The sequence below is a fragment of the Plectropomus leopardus genome, chromosome 9 (genome assembly GCF_026936395.1).
Source record: "Plectropomus leopardus strain MGB_pleo_1.0 chromosome 9, ASM2693639v1, whole genome shotgun sequence".
NCBI classification, from domain to species: Eukaryota; Metazoa; Chordata; class Actinopteri; order Perciformes; family Serranidae; genus Plectropomus; species Plectropomus leopardus.
In genome coordinates this window covers 17,926,867-17,949,355 of record NC_142184.1, presented here as the reverse complement: position 1 = coordinate 17,949,355, position 22,489 = coordinate 17,926,867, and the positions used below count along the sequence as shown (strand labels likewise).

Sequence of the window (22,489 nt, the reverse complement as noted above, 5' to 3'; positions counted from 1 at the left end):
GGAAGCACAGTCTGAAAAAGCTAAACGCCTACCTGTGAATTTACAATGAAAGCCCATAATCAGATTTCTTTTATTGCAGAAGTTGCAAAAATGATTCCAACTTTACTTTTGCAAATGTGTCTATAGTTGATTGTCTTATTCAAAGGAGCACTTGATGAATAGTTTGCTGTTAAAAGTTAACTCACTTCCTCTTTTGTCACAGTGTTTTAGTTACCGAAAGTCAGGTCTTTTGGTCTGCAGAGTGGTGTAAAGTTCTGTCAGTTAACAAGTTTTGAGTGATAAGTTCGATGGAGACGAGTTCTGAACCCTCCTCTGTGAGAAGAGCGGATACATGAATATGTGCAACTCTAAAGGATGTGGTCGGGTGTGCGATGAGGAAGAAAGTGAGGAGGAAGGACTGCACTGAACTCTGAGCTTTCAGTAAACTCGCCATTTGTTACTGGAACGACTGAGGAAAGACCGGCGTGAAGTTGGATTATTTAACTTTTCTTAATTTGAGAATGTGTAATGTTTCTGTGAAGATGCATTGAAGACAAGATGGAAGTGGAGGAGACTGGTGAAACAAGGACTTCCTGGTATGCCAGTCTTTTACATTCATCCTTATCTGTCTACCTTCAGGTGCCACAAACTATTAGGGCAAGGATTACCATGTTCAATGGGACAGTATATTTAAAATATTAAACAATATGTAGGAAATATGAATGGTTTTGAGTACATCTGGCATCATGGGAAATAAACTTCACTCTTTGATATTACTGACTGACCGACTCTGAACTCAAAATCTTTTTCTACATTTCTACCACCTGACACAGATCTAACAAATTAGTCATGTAGGATCAAACTACTAGGATGCATTCAGCCACTTAGGCTGTTTTTTTTGTTGTTTTTTTTTTAGATCGGTAAAACAAATCAAATGTGTGTATGTTTGTTTGATGTTTGTTCTTTTGCCCTTTTTAGGTCTGCAGCACCAGGAGAGACGTACTCCATCTCCTGTGACCATGCTGGGGTAAGTCACACCACCTACTTTCTTACACGCATCTAAAACTTCAATTGGTACTCTCCTAAAGACCCAAGAAACTTAATTAGACATACATTTTTGCCTTTTAGAAAAAGAGAAAACAAGACCCGGCCCCTGACCCTGTGATCAGAATCACAGAGGTGAGCTTAATAACTGACACGCACCATTAAAACTCTCTTCTTCATCTTTACGTCTTTCTCGTCTGTGTTTCTCTGTTACTAGCGGAAGTTAGTCAACCTTACCTTTGTGACCACAATGCTGAGTGCAGAGCTGACGACAGATGTGAACATTATGTTCAGCTGTGCACCCACACAATCTCTGAATGCACAATAAACCTCTAAATGTTGCTTATATTGTACATTTTTGTCACATTTCAGCTGCTGGATTCTTTTACATTTCATAGTTGTCTTGTCATCTTTATCACAAACATCATAATAAGCACACAAACAGATAATTCTTTTGCCGGTGTTTGAGTACTTCTCACTCTGATATGACGCTGGATATTTGCAGCTGATGTGGTTAGAGTGGAAAAAAAAAAACAAAACAGGCAGACATCTTGTATTTTACTACAGAGGCACAGTTTCAATCTTCTTCCTCTTTGAAAGAGTCACACAGGAAATGAGAGATCTGCACCATGCAACATCTCACCCCTCTCGACATCTCTCTTTCCTGAACTCTCTTACCTCTTTCTCAAGCTCCCTTCCAGCTTATTCTGTTGTATGTGACCTGTTATGTTTTATCAGGATGAAGAGGAAGATGAGGAGGGTGAGATGACTTCTGACCACATGAGGGATTCAGAGGTGAGGGGTTTTCTCTTTTGCACGTGCCAGATGTGCGCTGAGTTGTTTTAAAGTCTTATAATGTGCAGCCAGCAATAGTTTGATGAATCACCCATACTGTTAGACTTTTGACCATTTTGTTCACGTATCAAAGCATGATTTGGTATTTTGAATGTTGATTTCCTTAAAGGAGCCCAGTAATAAAAGGGTCAAACCTGTGGTGAAGTCCAACAGCCTAACAGGTGTCATAACGCCGGTGAAGACCCCTGCTCTGAAACGCATTGGACAGTCCATTTCGGTAACAATGCAAAAACACACACACACCTGCAGTGGTGGAAAGTATCTAAGAACATTTCATGAGTGCAATGCTCAAGTACAAATTCGAGATACTAGCACTTTACTTGAGTATTTCCCTTTCATACAACTGTGTTTCTGCTCTACTACATCGCAGAGGCAAATATTGTAATTTATACTGCAATACATTCCCTTTATTTACTTTACTTAGTTTGAAGTTTTTAGATAAACTGAAGGATGAAGTGTTCGGTTACTTAAAAACCCTCTTGGATCAGTCACGTATCATCACAAAGCTGAAAACATGGCTGTTTTTCTATGCTTATGACCAGTTGCCTGAGATGTGTGTTTTCTTACAGGACAGCCACACTACAAACATATGACGATCTTACAGAATATGATGCATTGCTATAGAATAAACTACCCGACAGTATGTAAAGGAGATCAAATTAGCACAGCCGTAAACATCAACAGTAGTTATATTAATCCAACACATCATACATAGTGATAGAACACTGACAGGGAACACTTTACTGCACAGTTAGTACTTTTACTTTTTATATTTTAAGTACATTCTGCTGATAATACTTACATAGATTCACTTAAGTGAGGTTTTGAATGCAGTGACTTTTGATTGGAGTGAAGTATTTTCACAATGTGTTATTAGTACTTTTACTTAAGCAAAGGATCCGAATACTTCTTCCACCACTGTATACCTGTAGTTATACAAAATGATAGCTAACGACGTTAACTTACTCTGCTCTTTTCACAGCGGTCTATTAGTTTTCGCACAGAGGCTCGACCTTTGCCCCCGGCTCCCCTGCGCTCTCGCACAAAGGCCTCGTCTTATCCACGCCGGCGTAACAGCCAATGCTGGAGTGACACTGTGGAGAGTCATGACCTCACTGCAAAGGAGATCAAACGGCAAGAGGTGCTAACTTTAATTCAGAAACTAAGCTCTCTGCTGGTGTATTTTATACAGTGCAGTGTGTTTTTGGGGGTATGTGGGTCAAACTGTGGTTGCAGTGTGGGCGGGGTGACTATTGCCTTTTCTTCATGTCTGTGAAGCAGCTCTGCAGGGGAGTATGAAAGAGGATGTGAGCTGGCACTCGAGACTCAACTTCCTTTATTGAACAATCAGCTGTGACAGCTCATGCTGTCCATCTGTGTCACCACAGTGTTTGCAAGCATGTGTTTGCATTCGTGTCTGTGCTTCATCCTCATGTCCAGTTGCTGAACTGTTTGGACTCTTCTGCAGGTGATCTATGAGCTGACTCAGGGAGAGAGACAACTCATTGAAGATCTCAGTCTGGTCAAAAAGGTGCTCATCCATGAAACAATAGCTTTTGAAGTATTTCAACTTTATATCAGAACAGCTTTCTATACTGCATTTATTCTTCCCTTACCTTTGCTTTGTGTGCTGCCAGGTGTACTATGAGCCCATGCTGAAGCTGGACATAATGACAGAGAGTGAGCTTGGACAGATCTTTGGTACACTGGACTCCCTCATTCCTCTCCATCAAGGTAAACCATCTGTGTGCTTTCGCACACCCCTATTTTCAACCTTCTCATATCCTAACCATGTATAAGGCAAGAAGAGCTGAGAGAAAATGACTCTTTCCGTGTCACACTGTAAGGTCCAAATGAATAACTCAAAGTATTTTCTTTTTTAAACTTGAATTTGTATTGACTTTCTTAACAAATTTTAAAAAAGAAAAGAAACAGCATTATTAACTTACATACCTATTCATGGTGCGATAAAGTATAAAATATAAATGAAAAAAACAGAATATTAGTAGTAGTTGTTGTTTTATTAATATTATTATTATTATCATTATTATTAATAAAATAAAGTATAGTTCAAACCATCTATCCAATAGAGTAATATAAAAAGGAAATATGGACTGTTCATCAAGATTCAAGGTTCGGGGAAAGGTAGGTATTTTACAAACAATGTCCAGTTTGCCCTTACACAATTGTCTCTCATTATGAACTTCAGAAATATAAGGCACAGCTCCCTCAGTGGAGATCGTCTCTAGGAATATTTAAAGCCACAGTCAGTCTTTCAGCTGATCTGCGTCTTTCCTATTTATTGCAATCAGTGATTTAGCTTCATGCATGCGGTTGTTGATTTTTTTTGTTTGTGTTTGGATCAGTTTCCTTCAACAGTGTTATTCAAAAGGCACATTGCAGGATTCCAATGAACACTCAAGCCAATGATCATATGCATCCCAGGGAACCCATAACACCCTTTACTTTAATGCAAGCCCATACTAAATGAAAAAAAAGTCAAATGCACCCATCCTTATGTAATCAAACAGGGGTGGAATGTGTTCTATGTACAAAATAATGATTAAAAAATATATTTTTCAAACCATTTTATTGAAGTTTTTGCTATAACTAGGAGTTTCCTTTGATAAAATGCAAAACAAAAAGTTATTTCTATAGATTTTGCATTCATTTACCATGGTGATATATTTCTGTTATAAGTGTTGTAAAACTGATTTTAATTACAGCCCTAAAAGCAAGTGTGTAAAGCCACTCAAGGCGAGTGCTCATTCATTCACTTGTGGTTGTGTGTTATGAATGAGAAAGAGTTTACTAATGATGCTATTTTAAGCAAAGGAGGTTGAATGAGTTTAATGTGAAGTTTGTCTGACATCCAGTCTGCAGAAATCAATAAGGAATGAACAGTTTGAGTGTTCTGTCTTTATTTCATAACAGATCTTCTGAGTCGTCTTGAGCGGCTGCGGGGATCAGAGAAGACGGTCGGAGAGGTGGGGCCTACTCTGATGAACTGGGTGAGCATTACCATGGAAACCAAGGACTGAGAGAGAAGAAGAGGAAAGGGCACAACCCACCTTCACTTTCTCTAGTTCCTGCATTTACTCTGTTATGTTCCTCTCTAAACTAGAGTCACAGAGTTCAGTCTGTGTGCGTCTCTCTGCTTTTATCTGACTACAAATTGCTCCTTTTCTCCTCCCCTCTTCCTCCTCTCTGCAGTTCCCTTGCCTGGAGGCCTATGTTACATACTGCTGTAACCAGGTTGGGGCTAAAGCCCTGCTGGACCAGAAAAAGCAAGAGAAAAGAGTGGAGCACTTCCTGCGCTTGTGTCAGGAGTCTTCGTTCAGCAGGAAACTGGACCTGTGGAACTTCCTGGATCTCCCTCGAAGCCGTTTGGTCAAATACCCTCTTTTGTTGAAAGAGATACAGAAGTGCACACCTTCAGAGCACCCAGATGAGGACACACTGCCTGATGCTGTGAGTCAGTGTTACACTGCTTTGAGTTTCCTCAAAATTTGCTAATATAATGTTTTCTACACACAAAAAAACCCTAATTATTTAATGACACTCATTTAATTATTTTTATAACCCTGTAGGTGGTCACATTGCATTGTTAGTAGCATGAAAATCAATTTTTGTCTCACCAAATCTGGATTACAACATACTTATCCAAATTATTAGTGTTGGACTGTTCAAATATCAGTCAATACCATACAAATATTGTACATGTAGGCTCAATGGGTTTTAGGTGTCTTTTTAATATATATTTTGATATCTATCAGACTGCAATTGTGTAAAGTCCAGACATTTGATTTGAGCTAACACTGTCTTAAAAAAATGTAAAATATTTTGCACATTGGCGCCTCCAAATGGCAGCAAGCGATCATTATTTTATAAAATAAAAAACCTCCAGTCACCTTTACCACTTCTGCATTTGATATGCCTGAAGTCTTTTTCTGTAGGCATAAAAGGCTCATATTAAAAAAAAAAAAAAAAAAAGATACCATCATAGGAAGCATACTACATATGTTCACTTACCATTTGCTTAAATATATGAAATAGGAGCTGTGTCCTAATCACAACCCAGATCAGATCTCAGATAGTGGAGGTGGCACACTTTCCTCATCACCATAATGATGCAAAAAATATATCCACTTTGTGTAAGACTGCTTTTGTCGTATTCAGTTGGAGCTGATCCAGAGCATCGTGGCAGAGGTGAACAAGAAGACGGGAGAGGCGGAGTGTCAGTTCTACAGGCGAGGTCTTACTTACCTCGAAGAGAGTCAGAGACTACCAGAGATCCAGCTGTCCCGCTTCCTCTACTGCCACGGAGAGCTCAAGAACAATAAGGGCCAGGTAGCAGCTCTCTGTTATGTTTAACAACTCTAAACTTCCTTTGATTGAGCTTTGGTTCTCATGAGGTTGTTAATATCTTTGTATCTTAACTGAAAAGGGTCCTCTAAGGCAGGGTGGATCCACATATTTGCAGACCTTTGCTTTTCTCTGCCACAGAATAGATTTTTAATCTTAGACCGTTTATATAATCCTTGTCTTACTCTATATTCGTATCATCTTCTTGTTTTGTGACCCTGACAAAAAATAATATGCGAATAATATATATAAATGCGTTTTTCATTTAAATTCTCTTAATGACTGTTTGAATATTGATGTAAATATTCTCGTGAAGTCATATCTCTCTCTTTTTGTGTATGTCTCCTGTGTCAGCGTCTGCATGTATTCCTGTTTGAGCTGGCATTGGTGCTGACCAGGCCGGGGGAGGACAGAGAGGGAGGTCAGGTGTTCAATGTGTACAGACAGCCTCTGCCCAATGCCTCGATAAATCTGGAGGAGATCCCAGATGGGGAGGCTGCTGGCGGGGGCACCTTCAGGGGAGCCTTCACAGGAGGAAATGATAAAGGTAACATATACATATTAAATTTAATATCTATATTCATTACAGATCATTATATATCAATAGATTAAACTACAAATAATAATAAAAAAACACCCATGACAATTTCACGTTCACAAGGCATCACTGACATTTTTTTTAGTCCGAGCAACAGCCCAAAACTCATAAATATTCAATTTGAAATCATATAAAAGAGGGAAATCATCAAATTATTCAAGTAAAAATGCATTAAAGGGACAGTTTACCCCAAAATTTAAAAAAATATATTTTACCTCCTACCTGAGATGTTATTTATCAGTCTAGATTGTAGAAATATGTATTTTTCATTTATGGTTGAATTTCCCTTTTAACCAGCAAAGAGTTGGTATCCTAGATGAATGACTTATATATTACTTGGTGAACAAAACTGATGATGTTTAATGTTGTGCAGATCGATTACATAATCAATCGTTTCAGCAAAACGGTAATATATAGGCTACATACTTTATCAATGCAAACTTAATTTCAGGATTTTTTAAAACCTTTTGTTTAATGTTTGCCATTGAAGGGAGGAAAAAAATGAGTTAAACTGATGCTAAAACTACACCCAATGATTGAGAAAAAGGCATCTACTCCACCTAGTAAGTTTGAATGGAACCTACAACTTTGCTTCCACTCATTTTCCTTCCTCCTCCTCTTCCTCTGTCTCTCCCAGTGAAGAACTGTTTCCGTGTGAGCAGCAGAGGGCGCTCCAAAGCTCACCCCTACAGCCTGCAGGCCAACGACTCCTTCAGCAAGCAGCAGTGGATCACTTGTCTGCGCCAAGCCATCGTCCAGTCGCGGGACAGGACCGCTCAGACCAGCCAGTCGCAGTTGTCCCCTCATCACCCTGATCCTGCCCTGTATCACATAGCCGAGCTCAGCCTCAGCTCGGACACAGAGATGGCAGACCATACCAGTCGCTGACTGTCAGACTGCTGATCAGGAGGCCTGGGGAGTGTCTGCAGATCTGTACATTGACATTGGAGAGAATAAAACATGGACAGTTTGTGAAAGATGATTGTACTTTGAATTTCATACATGGATTTAGTCTGTTGTTGCATTTGCTGATGGATTGCATGACTGTACAGGTGGAGAGCAGTATTACTGAATGTGAATTTGTGAAACTGTAAAATCTTGTTTTTGTTTTTTTTAAATAAACTGACACTTAAAAGCTGTTATAAGGCACTCATGTACTCAAAGTACACAAAGGCATGTCTAAGTATAGCCAACAAGATCCACAAAGAAAAAGATTAGTGATGATTATCCTCCCTCCCTCTCTCCCCCTTTCTCTCTCCCTTTCTCTCTCTCTCTCTCTCTCTCTCTGACACCGGTGACAGGGCAGGGGAGAGAGGTAGACTTTCAGTCCTAGCAAACAGACACACAGTGAAACAGTAGACGTCCCCTTATGCATTTTTAACAGCTCAGCAGGTGATGGGAACAGTTTGGTTGGGACAGTTTGTCCACAGATAGAGTGACCAAGCGATCAGGTGAGTCCAACTCTGCTCTGTTTATTTGCTATTGCTAATTTTTGTCAGTAATTGTTTGCAAAGTAACTTTGTTTGCAGGATTTTACCTTTTACCTGCATGTGGCAGCAACAACAATGCAGAGTCAGCTTTGATAACGGAATATAGATTGGTTGTGAGATTTTGCATTTTCTGATTCTTGGTTTATGTTTGACTCTTTAATCAATGAACATTGAGGTGAGATCTCCAGAAATCACATCTTTTTGTAAATTTGTGCCCTGAGGGTAATATATCTGGATTAATTCAGTCTCTGTCAGACCTTGACTTTCCGATCTATCCTTAGTGCTGTAATTACACAAGGGAATTGCAAGCCAAGGTGGATCAACTTGATCTATTTATGCTAAGGACTTACTTTAAAAGGAAACTCATTCACAAATCAATCCTGTCCTTTTCCACTCAGCTGTGAATGACATCATCACTTGCCTGTAAAAAAAAGACTCTTTCCCTCAGGAAGCTTGTGAACTACCACGTTCTGCTCACCTTTGACACTGCATGTGAAAAACACAGAGGGGTTGCAACCTGCCAAGTTTGGGAAGCCCTTCTGTCTGAAGTGGTAGACACTTCTGAGGTGTATCGGTAAAAAAGGATGCCTGGAGCCAGCGGTGTCAACGTTGAGCGCTCTTGTGAGGCCCTGTGTCGAACCCTTGTCTCCCAGAACGGCCTCCAGAGAGAGACGGCCGACATCTCCCAGTCTGTCCTCTACACCTCCCTGATGGGCCTACTTCTGGTTGCTGACAATGAGGTGCGCAAAACACAACTTTGCATGAAACCTTTAATTTATGCTCAACCCTTGAAGTTTGGTGGTCTTAACAGTTTATTCTTAATGTGGAGTTTATTGGGCTCTCTTAAGACAAGCACAGATAGAGAGCTTGTGTAAAGGAATTAATTTAGAGTACACACACAAACACACGTGTTTAAGCACCTGTCAGCACTCCTTGGTCTCTAATAGGATGAATGTTTCAGGCTGACATCGTTTTAGCCTCTCTTGTTATGTTAATGGGATAAGAAGGCTAAATCTGTCCCACCAATTCTGTGCACACACTGACACGGCGCAAAGGGTCAAGGCACACAGACAGTAACATGTTGTACCGACAGCGCAGGGGTCAAATAGTAGGGCACACACGCTGTCAGCCACATGTAGGCTGTGCTCTTGCATATGTAACCAGTCAGGAATTTGAGTCAATACCTTCATGTGTCTTTTTCAGAAAGAGCAACTCTCCATAGGAAGTGGAAGAGTTGGCCTTAGAAACATAGGAAACACAGTAAGTGTTAATGAATGCTATGCAATAAAGGTCCAGTGTGTAGGAATAAGGGGGATATACTGGCAGAAATGGAATATAATGTAATATGCATGCTTTCTTTAGTACATAGAATAGAATGCTCCAGGAGTGAGTCCAAAAACCCCAAATTAAGTTAATGTTTTTGCATCCCAATTTCCTTGTCTTAAAGTTATTGTTTTTTTTAAAGGATTTTTAGTTAGATGCCCAAGATAAGGCCTGTATTTAAGACGAGCTTAAGAGACTAACATTTTGTGCTGCGACAAAGAACATATTCAGTAAATACCCATACTTGGGAAATTTGAAGCTTTTATCTGTCTTAAAAAGGGCAGACTGCAGAGTGTCATCATGCGTCATCATAATGCTTCTGTGGTATAGTTTGTTGATAGCCTAATGTTAGCTTTTTACTTCTGGCGATAGCATTTACACTTAGAAAATCCTGAAAGCAGTATTCATTTGTAATATTATCTTGCTAAACAAAACATGTAAGTACTTTTGTCTACCACAGATCTTATTTCCTGCAATAATCCAAAATCCAATAGAAAAGTTGCACAGGCTTTTTGACAAGGGAACCAGGATGATGCTAACTTCTGCATCAGCCTACAGAAAAAATTCAATGGAGAGCTCTGTTTTCACCTGAAAATAAGAATAGTTGTGTTTTAGTTATATTAGAATAAACCGTATATATCTACACAGGGTCTTCGCCCACGGAGATCACCATGTCGCACTGTCATGTTTCTACAGTAACCTGACTCTAGATAGGACTTTTTATGTTTCGCATCAGCCACCTGGTAAAAAAACTCCCGAACAGTGAACAGTGTAGGAATGATATGTGGGAGAAGTTTCAGCTAGTTGCAATCTGCAATCCTCACTGCTGGATGCCACTAAATCCCCTAAATCTTACACACTGGACCTTTAAGCAAAGTACTTTTGAGAAATACTTCAAGAATTGCTTGAATTTTCCCCCATAAACATGCTCATATCCCTCTGTTCTTGGCCTCCAACTTAAGTGTTTCCTGAACGCAGTTGTGCAGTGTTTGTCTCACACACGTGGCCTACGGGACTACAGCCTCCTCAAGTCCTACAGGAATGAAAAGTTCTCCAAAGAAGAGGCTAAACTCATGGAAGGTACTCTCTGTTCTCTCTCTCTCGCTGTTCCCTCCTCTGCCTATGATTATGTTTTCATCTTTGCTTATTACTCCGTGTCTTCCTGTGCCAGCTTTTTCTCAGGTGCTGTCGGGCCTTTGGGATGTAAATGAAGGGGACACAGTTGTAAACCCACGGCAGTTTTACAATATTTTTAAAGAAGCTGTGCCTTACTTCAGTGGATACAGGTGAGAATAGAGATGATGTTTTTTCTCTCAATGAAATTTGAATGCAGTGCATTGATATATCCATATCTGTATCAGCAGCACAACTGCTACAAGGACAAAAGAGGAGCTGTGACTGATTTCAGTTTATTTTCTGCTTTGTTCCGACATGTTTGGTTTTGAAGTTGAGCCCTGTGTAGAAAAAGCTGCATATAACAGTGACATGAAGATGTCTTTGTCTGTCCCCAGTCAACAGGATGCACAGGAGTTCCTCAGGTTCCTATTGGACAAACTGCACACAGAAATCAACCGCAGACCTTACGTCCGAAGACCGGTGAAGGAGCCTGAACAAAAATTTGCCAGGTTTAGGTGTGTATGTGTATGTGGAAAAGAATCTGTTCTTGATGTTTTCATTTCCTTCATCTGACCACATCTGTCTTTCCCTCATCTCTTGCCCTCCCATAGGATTTCGGAAGAGGCTGCTGCCATGTGGAAGAAGCACTTGGAGAGAGATGACAGCAAAATAGTAGGTGAGGAGATGATCCAGTCATGGTGATCTGTCAGACACACTTGCATTATAAAAATCCACTGAAGACAACTTGCTGATAATTCCTCCTCTCGCAGACCTGTTCTCAGGCCAGCTAAGGAGCTCGCTGCACTGCTCCGTGTGCTCCCACTACTCCAACACATTTGATGTGTTCTGTGATCTGTCGCTGCCCATCCCCAAGAGGAGTTCTGGTGGGGAGGTGACGCTGAGAGAGTGCCTGGACCTCTTCTCTCAGGAGGAGAAACTAGATAAGGAGAACTCACCAGTAAGTTCACACAGAGAGTTAAAAATCGGTGAATTACAATCCACCAGTGTGTTTCTAATTTTGGGGTCAAAGGTCAGTTACAGGAATACTGTGAGTTGGGAAAGGTTTAGTCCCAAAGTGATTTTTTTATGATATATACCTTTAATAATTTAATCTCATTATTTTTACTTTAATCTTTATATATATGTAAGCACAATTTAAGACAATGAAAGAAATACAATAACAGTACAGAGCATCAATAGAGTGCTGCAAGGATGAGATCTATTTGTAATTCAGCCCAGAGGTTAAAGTCATCCTGGTTACCTCAACAGGAAGCCTATGTGATTTTTCCATTGTATTTTGGATCACTGCAGAAAACAAACTCTGTGGCAAAAAAAAAAGATTTATGATACTTACATACTTTGTTCAGTTAGATAATCTTCACAAATGAACTTCACTTTTATGACTTCTGAAGCATAGGTGCAATCACCATGAGTAAAAAGCTAAAGTTAGATTTTAAATGAACCACAACGAGTGTGTAAAGCTGTGTTCGGTGTGAAGATGTTCTGTAGCCTTATATAGCCACTTGTTAACAACCACCTTTTTTGAGACACATAAAGCTTCACACTTTACTAGTGTGGTATCTTTTGACGTATTTATGTCGTAGAACAAAATGTTAAAGTCTCTTAAGCTTGTGTTAACCACAGACCTTATTTCAGGCATCTAACCAAAAACCCATTGACTTTGAGGTTAGGGAAGCGGGAGTGTTAAAATGCAAACACATTTCTGGGTTTTAGAACTTATTCCTGCAGCACTCTTGACATGTGCAGAGAGAAGAAGGAAGCTCACACGCTTATACAGTGTCAGTACAAAACAGTTCAATTAAATCATAAACATCAGACAATATGAGACAAACAAAAAAAACAGCAGGTAACAGAAACATAAAAGTTAAAACTTACAATTAAAAACAAGAAAATGTTAAAATGTTATCAATAAATAATTGTAAATTAGATGGGGTTTTTTTCAGTCTAGTCTTGTTGACATATACAATGAAGACATATATTATTTTGCATTTGATTTCAAATTGTTGTAGAGAGAGGGAACTGTCCACTATATTTTTGAAGACCATGGGATATGAATGAAGGTCTGAGAATATAAATAATTACATGTGGTCAATGTATTACTGTTATGAATAGCTCATAAATTTAACACTCACAGTGCACTGACTACCATTCTCAAGGCCTTCCTTGAGAAGGCCTTGAGAATGAGTAAAAATATCATTCAAAATAAATGGAAGTCAGGATGAGTTAGTAGATCAAAAAACAACATTGGAATAGTTGATATATGGCTCAATAAAGCTGTAATAGACCATTTCACTAGAACTGCATTACAAGGCAAGAGCTTGGATCCACGTTCACTTCCTGAAAGTGTTGGGTAAGCTACCAAGAAGAAGAAGTTGAAGTGCAGCAAAGCTATTCAATGAAGAAATCTAGTTTGGTTAACTAAAGCTACTTAGAAAGTATTTTCTAAACAGGAGTAGTAAAAAAATTTTTTTAAAAAGCTACTGCAAAATGTATATAACTATGAGTTTAATTACATGCAGTTCTCTACTCCCCAACACTACTTTCTGTCAGTTGATGTCATTCACAAACACCCAAAACTGTCCAACAGGAAATACAAAGGGATTTATTGAGAGTGTTTATGTGGTTGAGTTTCAAGTGATTTATACAAATCCGATGTTGTGCATTTGCAAATGTTTTAAAATGTTAAAGTGTATGTGTGTTTGTGATGTGTATTTCAGATGTGTGAGAGATGTAACAGGCATACAGAGTGCACCAAGCGGCTTTCCATCCAGAGGTTTCCCCAAGTTATTGTGATCCGTATCCTTGGCAACAACTCTTACTTAGAATATTAATGTTAGTGTTTTTTTATGCTGGAAGTTATGATGATACTTAACAGTCTCAATCAGATCTCAACCGTTTTACGACATCACGGTGGTCTATCAGTAAAAGCACAGTATATGTGTCCTTCCCGCTCACCAAACTGGACCTTGGACGCTACGGGCCTGTTGACTGTGGTAAAACAGCTTAAACTTTTCTCTCAGTTTATCTTAGTCTCATTTCTAACACCAACTGTGCATTATCTTCTCTTACATGCATACTTCAGTCAACCATGTCTGTTAAACCTATGAACCTGAGGAAGTTGGTTTGATTTTTTTTCCAAACATGGTTCAAAGACAAGACAAAAAAAAAAAAAAAAAAAAATTAAAAAGAAAATTACTTGGAAATAATAATAATCTTCTTAGGGGAGATTATTTGATACTATCCAAAAAAGAAAAGAAATGCCCAGGAAACTATTTATAATCCATGTATGTTTAAAAATATTGTTACCAAAAAATAAATAAATTAAAAAAAAAAAAAAATTTCATTTTTGTAATTCCTCAACGTAATTTTCTTGTCTCCTTTTGTTTTTTTTACGTTGCTTTTTTTTTTTAAAAACTTATTTTTAGGTAATTTTCTTGTATCATTTTACTAATTTCTCACATATTTTTGGGCCATTTCTTGTTAAGCTGTTCACTGCCTTTTCCCATGTTTTTGAAAGAAATCAAGCCAAATTGCTCAGGTTTCAAAAGGGTTAATTTGATATTTTTAGTCATTTTATGAACCTCATAGATGAAGACAATTTCTGATAACAGGTATATGATTCAATAATCTGCAAACTTGGAAAACTGAAATTATCCTCATCTGCCTGTTTGTCTCCACAGGTCCAGTTCTGTATGATTTATATGCAATATGTAACCATGCTGGGACGGTGAACATGGGTCACTACACAGCCTGCTGTTCAGATGAAAATGGTTGGTGCTTCTACAATGACTCCAGGTGAGACTCGCCCTGCACCCAAATTATTTTATTCTAAAATGCAATGCTCTGTAAACTGCATCATCACAAAACTCCACTGTCTATCTGCATTGAGACACCTACTATGTATTCCTGGAGCTGTTTCTCATGATTACTCTCCATCTGCCCACCTACAGTGTGACTCCAGTCTCTGAGAACCAGCTTCAGACCAATCAAGCCTATGTGCTGTTCTACCAGCGCAGCAACAGCACCACCACCGTCAGGAAATAGACCCGAGACTGGCTGAGCCCAGCAGCCAATCAGAGAGACTTTACCTCCAGTGTCCCTAGAAACAAATTGAAGCAGCAGTGCTGTAACTCTGTGGCATCTATGAACGGCGCAAACTCAATGAGCATGCCCTTAAATAAACTCTGAGGAGGAGGAGGAGGAGGAGGAGAGAGGAGCCATGCTTGCTTTAGGGAGGATTTGAAGAGGCGACGTCCCCTCCTGAATCATGGTGATGCTTTTGAAGTGTCTCAGTGAGAGAGCTGAGGGAGCTCAGACACACTGCAGCCTTAAGAGTCTCTGTGCCCCACTTCTCAGGCAGGAGTGAGTGGTGTACTTGATGCAGAGCTCTTAATGTAAGATAATTGTCATTCATGCTTGTGATGCAACATAAACCCACATAAAAAAGGATAAATCTTGGGTGGAATAGAAATTAGGCAACATTTGATGGCACAATTGTGACATGGGACTTTCATTTGACAGTTTTGTGAAAATGTCCTTTGCTTTAATTCCTATGTAAATATCTGTAGCCTATGCTATGTACATATATGCTGACTTTATTTTTTTACTGGTCACTTTTCTTCCATGTAGACAGTTAACCCTCAACCTTGAAAACTTTAAAATGGGCTAAATATTCCCTTTAACTGAGTTATAATTATATGTGTATATAGGCCTATATATTCATATATGTATATATATTTGATTTTTTACTTTTGAGTCTACACAGTTGAATGTATTGCATTAGGGATTGTACTTTATTTATCAGAGTAAGGGGAAGGCTGGGGTGTGACTTCATTATTGATTTATTTTTTTAAATATCCTGACTCTCCCCTGAGCTGCAAATATTTTCCCTTGAGCCTCCCTGATTTACTCAGAGAAAAATGCAAACTGTATGAGCTAATGATATATGGTGTGATTTTCTAGATTTTATTATAGAAAATATACCTCTGCAGGGTTTTGAGTTCTTAGAGTATTTAAAAATAAATACAAAAATGTCCATTTAGGGTTAAATGAAGTGCCTCCCCTGTTTTACAGTACCCCCTTCTCTCTTATAAATAACAAACAGTCCCTTGTTGATATTTGAAAACTTCAATAAAGACCAATGAATGATGATCAGAGTTGAACTTTTAAATCAAGTTAAGTCACAGACCACACTATTATTTTTAAAATGACTAATAATAACTTTATTTGTATAGCACCTTTAAAAACAGTTGTTTACAAAGTGCTTTGACAGACAAAGCAAAGGCAGGAACTCAGTGAATAATACGATAAACATTAACAAATATGCCAAACAAAGAAAGGTTTATAAAAGTCAAACCAAAAGGCAAGAACAAAATGCATATTCAAAAGGTCAACAAGAATAATGCAAATAAAAGGAATACAAGTGATAAAGCAGGCAGATCTCAAAAGGCAGTTAAAGTACTAAATGAATACAGTTTTAGAAAGAGAAACATAAGAATAAATGCAATGAAAGATGATAAAAAATAATACAAGAAATATTATAAGGAGACAACACCACACAGCACACCATTGGGGATAAAACAAAGATAAGAAGATAAAAGCAGATATGAATGGAGTAAGAGTGATAGAAAATGAATGAATGAATGAATGAATGAATGAATGAATAAAGGTGACCACATAAAAGCAAGTCTGTAAAAGTGAGTTTTAAAGATGATTTAAAAGATGTCACAGATTCTGCCAGCCTCAAATCCTAATGCATTAATAATATTATTATTACTATTCGTGTTGCACTGCAGTATATCACTAATTTGTCAATATGTTGTAAATATTACAGTTGTGAACTTATTTCGCATTTTATTTACATGCTAGTAAAGGTGCCGCAGCCAACGCACGAATGACGTACTTGTGCGCATGCGTATTAACGGTGGGCGGAGTTTTCCAGTCGGTCAGGAAGAGGAGAAAGGCGGACACAGAAACATCAAGCGGTAATCGTACTCAGCGACAGCTTTTAAACTTAATGCCGATTCTTGTTTCTGTCACAGTAGTATCACAGCTGTGCGATGAATGTCGTAGTTGTGATTTCAGAGATAAAAACTTGAATGACAGTTATCCAAACCAGGGGAAACACCGTTAGCTTTCCTGCTAGCTACTGTTAGCTGGTTTGACAGGCCCGGAGTTCACTGCTCAGCCTTCAGCAGGAATGGGAGCACAGCACGGAAATGTTTCATGTTTACAACCTTTACCTTCGAGGCAGCCGTCCTGTTTAACAGCCGGGTCTATTTGGTTTAGATTTATGTTTTACATCAGCAACTTTTTAACGATATATAACGAGACCGGTCTATTAGCGTCACTAACGTTATGCACCAAACAGGGAGAACTGTTGATGAAGCGTAGAAAGCACTATTGCAACTCTTTTATATAGACTATTATTGAAAATACAACGTAAAATGTAAAAGTCTTATTCGTCCTGTACGTGAATCAATACACTATTGATAAAAAAGTGTGTGTATTAGTAGAGGAGAGTAGTAACTTGTGATAACCTTGTATAAACCATGTTCAGTGGATATAAAAGCCATATTTGAGTAAAGTTATAGATATCTTACCAGGAAATGACTTTGGCAGAAGTTAAAGTCACCTTTTAGAATATTACTTGACTAAAAGTCTTGAAGTATGTAATACAGGCAGATTGCCTTATTTTCAACCTTTCTCTAACTGGAAATGTTGGCAGGCTATTGGCAGCTAAAGAAGAGGAATTCAATTTTAGTTTAAAAACACTTTATTTGTCCCAGAGGGGTAATTTGTAAGGCACGCAGAGCAGTAAGGTAAAACACTGGGCATAACCACAATGACCTAAATGACAAGAAATTAAAAAAAGAAAGCTGCTATAAATAAAAAGCTGTTAACATTACAATTGAAATAAAAGTAATAGGAGGGCCTACTGAAAACTTTTTCCCAAAGTAAAATGATTAATAGCACACAGCGTACTTAAATTTACCTGAAGTTTGTTTAAGATGGAGCTTTTAATTCTTATATCATGCTGGATAGTTTAATAAATATTGACGCATCATACCATGGTCAAATGAAACTGTAAATGTCTTCCTTATTTATCTTGGGTCATAACATTGGATCATTTAATGATCTATAGACTGCCAAGTGGACTAGGGGGGAAAAAACACACAAACAAACAAAAAACAAAGTAATCGTTCATTTTTCGTAATCAAGGTAACATGTTCAATTAATTGTGGTATTGATTTGAGGTCATATCGCCCAGCCCTATGTTTACGATACTTAAGTATAAAAACGGATTTTGTGATATTAAATGTACTTGTGTATTGAAAGTAAAAGTACAAGTAAATGCTGTTAATAAAAAAGCAAGTGCTCAAAATTGTGACAATTATAAATTGAGCATACTTTACACTTGAGGAGAACTTAGGTCTTTTTTCTTACAACCTAATAAACTTAAAGAACAAAATCCAGTTTTTCCTTTTTTCCGTTAACTCATCCTACACTATCTTGTAGTGAGTAACTAAAATGCTCAGGGGAAATGTATTGGAGTAAACGTAAACGAAATATTAAAAACTCAAGTAGAGTGCAGATACTCCCAAAAAATACATAAATAATGTAACAAAGTATTATTACTTTGCTACATTACACCACTGACCACGTCTTGGACTGTTTTCCATAGATGGCTGCTATCAGGAAGAAGTTGGTGATAGTTGGAGATGGTGCATGTGGGAAGACCTGTCTTCTCATCGTCTTTAGTAAGGACCAGTTCCCAGAGGTCTACGTCCCCACTGTGTTTGAGAACTATGTGGCAGACATTGAAGTGGACGGGAAACAGGTGAGACATACAAACTGTAAACTAGGGTCTGTGGAGGCCAAAGGGTCTTCGCAGAGACTGTTTGTTTGTCGAGCAAAATGAGCAATAAAATAGTTCTAATTTCATTTTTAATCTTTATCTCATAATTGAAGTTGCTAGAATATTGCCACTGCTGGCATTATGTGGTAATTTTGCTGTGTGACTTTCAAGTGTAAAGCCATTAGGGCTGCAGCTAACAAATGTTTTCATCAAAAATTAATCTGTTTATTTTTTGTATTTGAATTTTTGTTTGGCTAATGAGATGTTAGAAAATGATTTTTAAAAAAAATACCAATCACAATTTCCTATTGCCTGAGGTTGCATCATACTTTTCAGACTAACAACCCCCCCCCCCCAAAAAAATCAATTGACTTTAATTTAGGACACTGACAAGCTGCTGATTTTTACATTTGAAACCATGAGATATTAGGATTTTTTTCTTGAATTCTTTTTTTTTTTTTTAATTAAATGATTCATTGATTATTGACAAAGATTTTTTGTCAATAATCCAAACATGTTCAGTTTGCTATCACAGATGACTAATAATAACAGCAAATATTTACCAGCAAAAATGTGCTGCTTTTTATTTGAGTTACTTTCTTTGTCTTTCTTTCTTAACAAGAATTGGTAGATTGCTAAAGTAGTTGCTGATTGATTTTCTGTCTAATCTATGGATCTGTCTAATCAGTTTATCATCTAATCATTTTGCTCTAAAAGCAATTAGCAATGATTTTTGAAAATGACCATTTCAGTTTGACTTCTCATTGGCAAAATGCACAATGCACTGAACTCTGACTAGACCTTATCGTCTTTACCTAAACAGATTTATCAAGTGATTGGATATGGATATTGTGAGAGTCGCCTTGTTTTGTTTTTAGAAGCAGCATGGGCAGTCTCTTTTCCCTCTACTTGATATGAAAGAATAATGTCATAGGGGTCCGCTTAATCATTTAGCATGATTCTCAATCTTGTAAATTGAATGCTCAAATAGTCTTCTTTATGTATCCATTTTTCATGCAACTCTCCTTACATGTCATTTTTATTTCTGTTCTTAGGTAGAGCTAGCACTTTGGGATACAGCAGGTCAGGAGGACTACGACAGACTGAGGCCTCTCTCCTATCCCGATACTGATGTTATTCTCATGTGCTTCTCTGTGGACAGCCCCGACAGTTTAGGTATTGTCTTTGCGACAGTCACACCACTATGTATCAAACACTTTGTGGTTGTGAAATTAACATATATATGTTTGCATTTTTCCCCTCTACTCACTTTAGAGAATATTCCAGAAAAGTGGACACCTGAAGTGAAACACTTCTGTCCAAATGTCCCCATCATCTTGGTGGGCAACAAAAAAGATCTACGCAATGATGAGCACACCAGACGAGAGCTTGCCAAAATGAAACAGGTGAGTTCTTTTTGCTCTCAGTGTGCAGGTATGTGAGCATTTGTTACAGGGGTTCCACTCTAGAGAGTTATTTTTTTTAATCAGCATTTAAAATAGATAATCTAACTTTTTTACCTGATCCAAAACATATTGAAGGACATATTTGGGTAATATAATCCCCAATAAGTAATTGAAGTCAGTTTTTTTCTTCAATTTTGGTTATTGTAAAATTGGTCCTAAATATTACTTCAGGTGGCATTAAAAAAACAGTCTTAAATCTGATTTGCCTAAAGCTGTAGAAACTGTGTTGGTATAAATGTCAAAATGTAAACCCTTTCTCTGTCATGTGCCTCCAGGAGCCAGTTAAACTTGAGGATGGCAAAGAGATGTCAAACCACATCAGTGCCTATGGCTACCAAGAGTGCTCTGCCAAAACCAAAGATGGCGTGAGGGAAGTCTTTGAGATGGCAACTAGGGCAGCATTGCAGGCCAAGAAACGTGGCAAGAAGTCCACCTGCCTTCTGTTATAGGCTCCAGGACACGAAGGAGCTGCCGTTAAGCACAGACGCAGAGGGCAGCTTCCATTGAGATTTGACATGGGGGAGAAAATTGCACAGGGCCCAGATAAGTTTTGCGGATGCTCAATTTCATATCACCCAGTTATCCTCAGCAACCTAAAGCAGATCTTAAATGATTTGATAAGCTTCTACTCTTTGGTCCTTGGTCTGTTCATTAGGTTAAATTTCATTTTGCTTGCATCTATCAAACCTTTTCAGATCTAGAAGTCTGCAGGGCAGATGGTGGGAGGTGATTTGAACTTGAGTAGATGTAAACAGGGTTGAAATGTGCCATGATGGGAATAAAGAGAGAAAAGGTCCTCACCAGGCCAAAGACAATGGGGTCATGTGAGAGAAAGGCAGAAAAAAAGACAGAAATATAAAACAAATAAATAAAAAAAAGGTTTGAATTAGGACCATGTCCAAGTGGATTTTACACAGTAACGCCTACATGTAGTGCCTTGAGAGCAGCGGTGAAGAAGAGAAAGTTGTGGGGTAGGGATTCATAACTTAGATGGGGTATTATTTTGTCATTTGTAGTGTCCACACATCACATTTGTGAATGCTTTCTCCCTGTCATTGGCTTTGCTCCTTCAGGCCCATTTTCTGACTCAGGCGCTATGCAGGGGTATGCCTAAACTAGATTGTATGAGATATTTTTCCCATACTGAATTACTTACCTGTACTTTAGAGAGAGAGAGAGAGAGAGAGAGAGAGAGTGTGTGTGTGTTTGTTTGTGTGTGTGTGTGTGTGTGTGTGTGTGTGTGTGTGTGAGTGCGCACGCAACTGTATGGTGGTTTGTTTTCTCCAGTGCAGGTCTGCATGCAGTGAATGTGTGTATATTTGTGAGGGTGTGTATTAACATATGTGTCTATGTACTGTATGCATGGGAAGGCCTTCTGCGTCACTGACTTAACCCCTTGTTTCCATGCCAAAGTTACCCCTGATGGCCACATTTTCTGGCTCAGATGGGTAATGGAATTAACAGCTACTCAGAGTGACATAGAAACTTTCACTTTACTGGAAGACATTGTACTATACATAGAGGCACAATCAGGTTAAACATATTCTGAGTTTTAGGACCTTTTTTTGTGTGTGTACCAGAGATTCATTTGATTGTGTTAATTAGTGGGTCAAATCATGAGTGGTATAGTTGATAAGTTGAATATTCTTTCAGATAGACGATAGGCTTATCTTATTACTATAATGTCCATTATGTACTGTATGTCTTACAAGGCTTTGTAAGGACATGTTATTATGTATTTCAACTTTGCCTTTTACTCAGCTCTTCCCATCCCTCCTTTAATGTCATTATTGTATAATAACTTTTTATCGTTGATGTCTCTAATTTTTTAGTATATTTTAATCATTTTACTTAATCCTGCTGTTATGATCAGCTTATGTCAGTTATATGAGAAATTGTAACCATAGTTTTTTTTTTTTAATTTTTTTTTTTAGTTAACTGAAGGTAAAGCTTGGGGTGCACGGCTGGATGTTTTTGGGGTTTGGGCTTTTTTTTTCTTTCTTTTTTATTTGTACTGTGACATATTAGGTTTCTGGATTTTCTTTTGCTTTAAATAAAGCTGATATTAGGGTTTTCTGTTGTAAGGTATTTATGTGTTCTTTCGATTTATTCATCAGTAATTGCAACAATTTTCCCTACATTTCTGGTATTAATTTCCTTTTTCATTTTCTCAAATAAAAGAAAAACCTAAGCCCTCAAGGTATCTTACTCTATGATTTTACATCTGATATGAAGATATCTACATAAACACATCTTGTTTTTTTTTTATTAACAAGCATACATACATATATACAATCATATATACATGCCAGGGGTACATGTAAACAGAAGAAATTAAAGAAAAAAATATACATGTAAAATTTATCACGTATTT

At 38.0% G+C, this 22,489-nt stretch overlaps 3 protein-coding genes across 4 annotated transcripts; all 3 read left to right on the top strand.

Moving 5' to 3' along the window:
• Positions 1–437: 437 nt before the first annotated feature.
• On the top strand, positions 438–7,980 carry arhgef3l (Rho guanine nucleotide exchange factor (GEF) 3, like). 2 transcript variants are annotated; one of them, XM_042492392.2, is made up of 13 exons: positions 438–575; positions 958–1,006; positions 1,108–1,158; positions 1,762–1,818; positions 1,988–2,095; positions 2,861–3,019; positions 3,347–3,409; positions 3,516–3,612; positions 4,813–4,889; positions 5,092–5,349; positions 6,058–6,228; positions 6,598–6,790; positions 7,479–7,980. In XM_042492392.2, exons 1-13 carry the CDS (start codon positions 538–540, stop codon positions 7,727–7,729), a joined length of 1,572 nt encoding a protein of 523 aa, XP_042348326.1. In that variant the 5' UTR covers positions 438–537; the 3' UTR covers positions 7,730–7,980. The 2 variants fall into 2 exon arrangements, with proteins under 2 accessions (XP_042348326.1, XP_042348327.1); XM_042492393.2 differs by lacking the exon at positions 1,108–1,158.
• Positions 7,981–8,121: 141 nt separating this feature from the next.
• usp21 (ubiquitin specific peptidase 21) lies at positions 8,122–15,942 on the top strand. The gene is made up of 11 exons (XM_042492400.2): positions 8,122–9,071; positions 9,535–9,591; positions 10,617–10,734; positions 10,826–10,940; positions 11,166–11,285; positions 11,382–11,446; positions 11,541–11,728; positions 13,509–13,587; positions 13,677–13,784; positions 14,472–14,586; positions 14,742–15,942. Exons 1-11 carry the CDS (start codon positions 8,916–8,918, stop codon positions 14,833–14,835), a joined length of 1,215 nt encoding a protein of 404 aa, XP_042348334.2. The 5' UTR covers positions 8,122–8,915; the 3' UTR covers positions 14,836–15,942.
• A 743-nt stretch (positions 15,943–16,685) lies between these two features.
• On the top strand, positions 16,686–22,314 carry LOC121947390 (rho-related GTP-binding protein RhoA-C-like). The gene is made up of 5 exons (XM_042492423.2): positions 16,686–16,775; positions 18,476–18,631; positions 19,705–19,825; positions 19,925–20,055; positions 20,391–22,314. The coding sequence occupies exons 2-5, from the start codon at positions 18,476–18,478 to the stop codon at positions 20,562–20,564; spliced, it is 582 nt and encodes a 193-aa protein (XP_042348357.1). The 5' UTR covers positions 16,686–16,775; the 3' UTR covers positions 20,565–22,314.
• Positions 22,315–22,489: the final 175 nt, after the last annotated feature.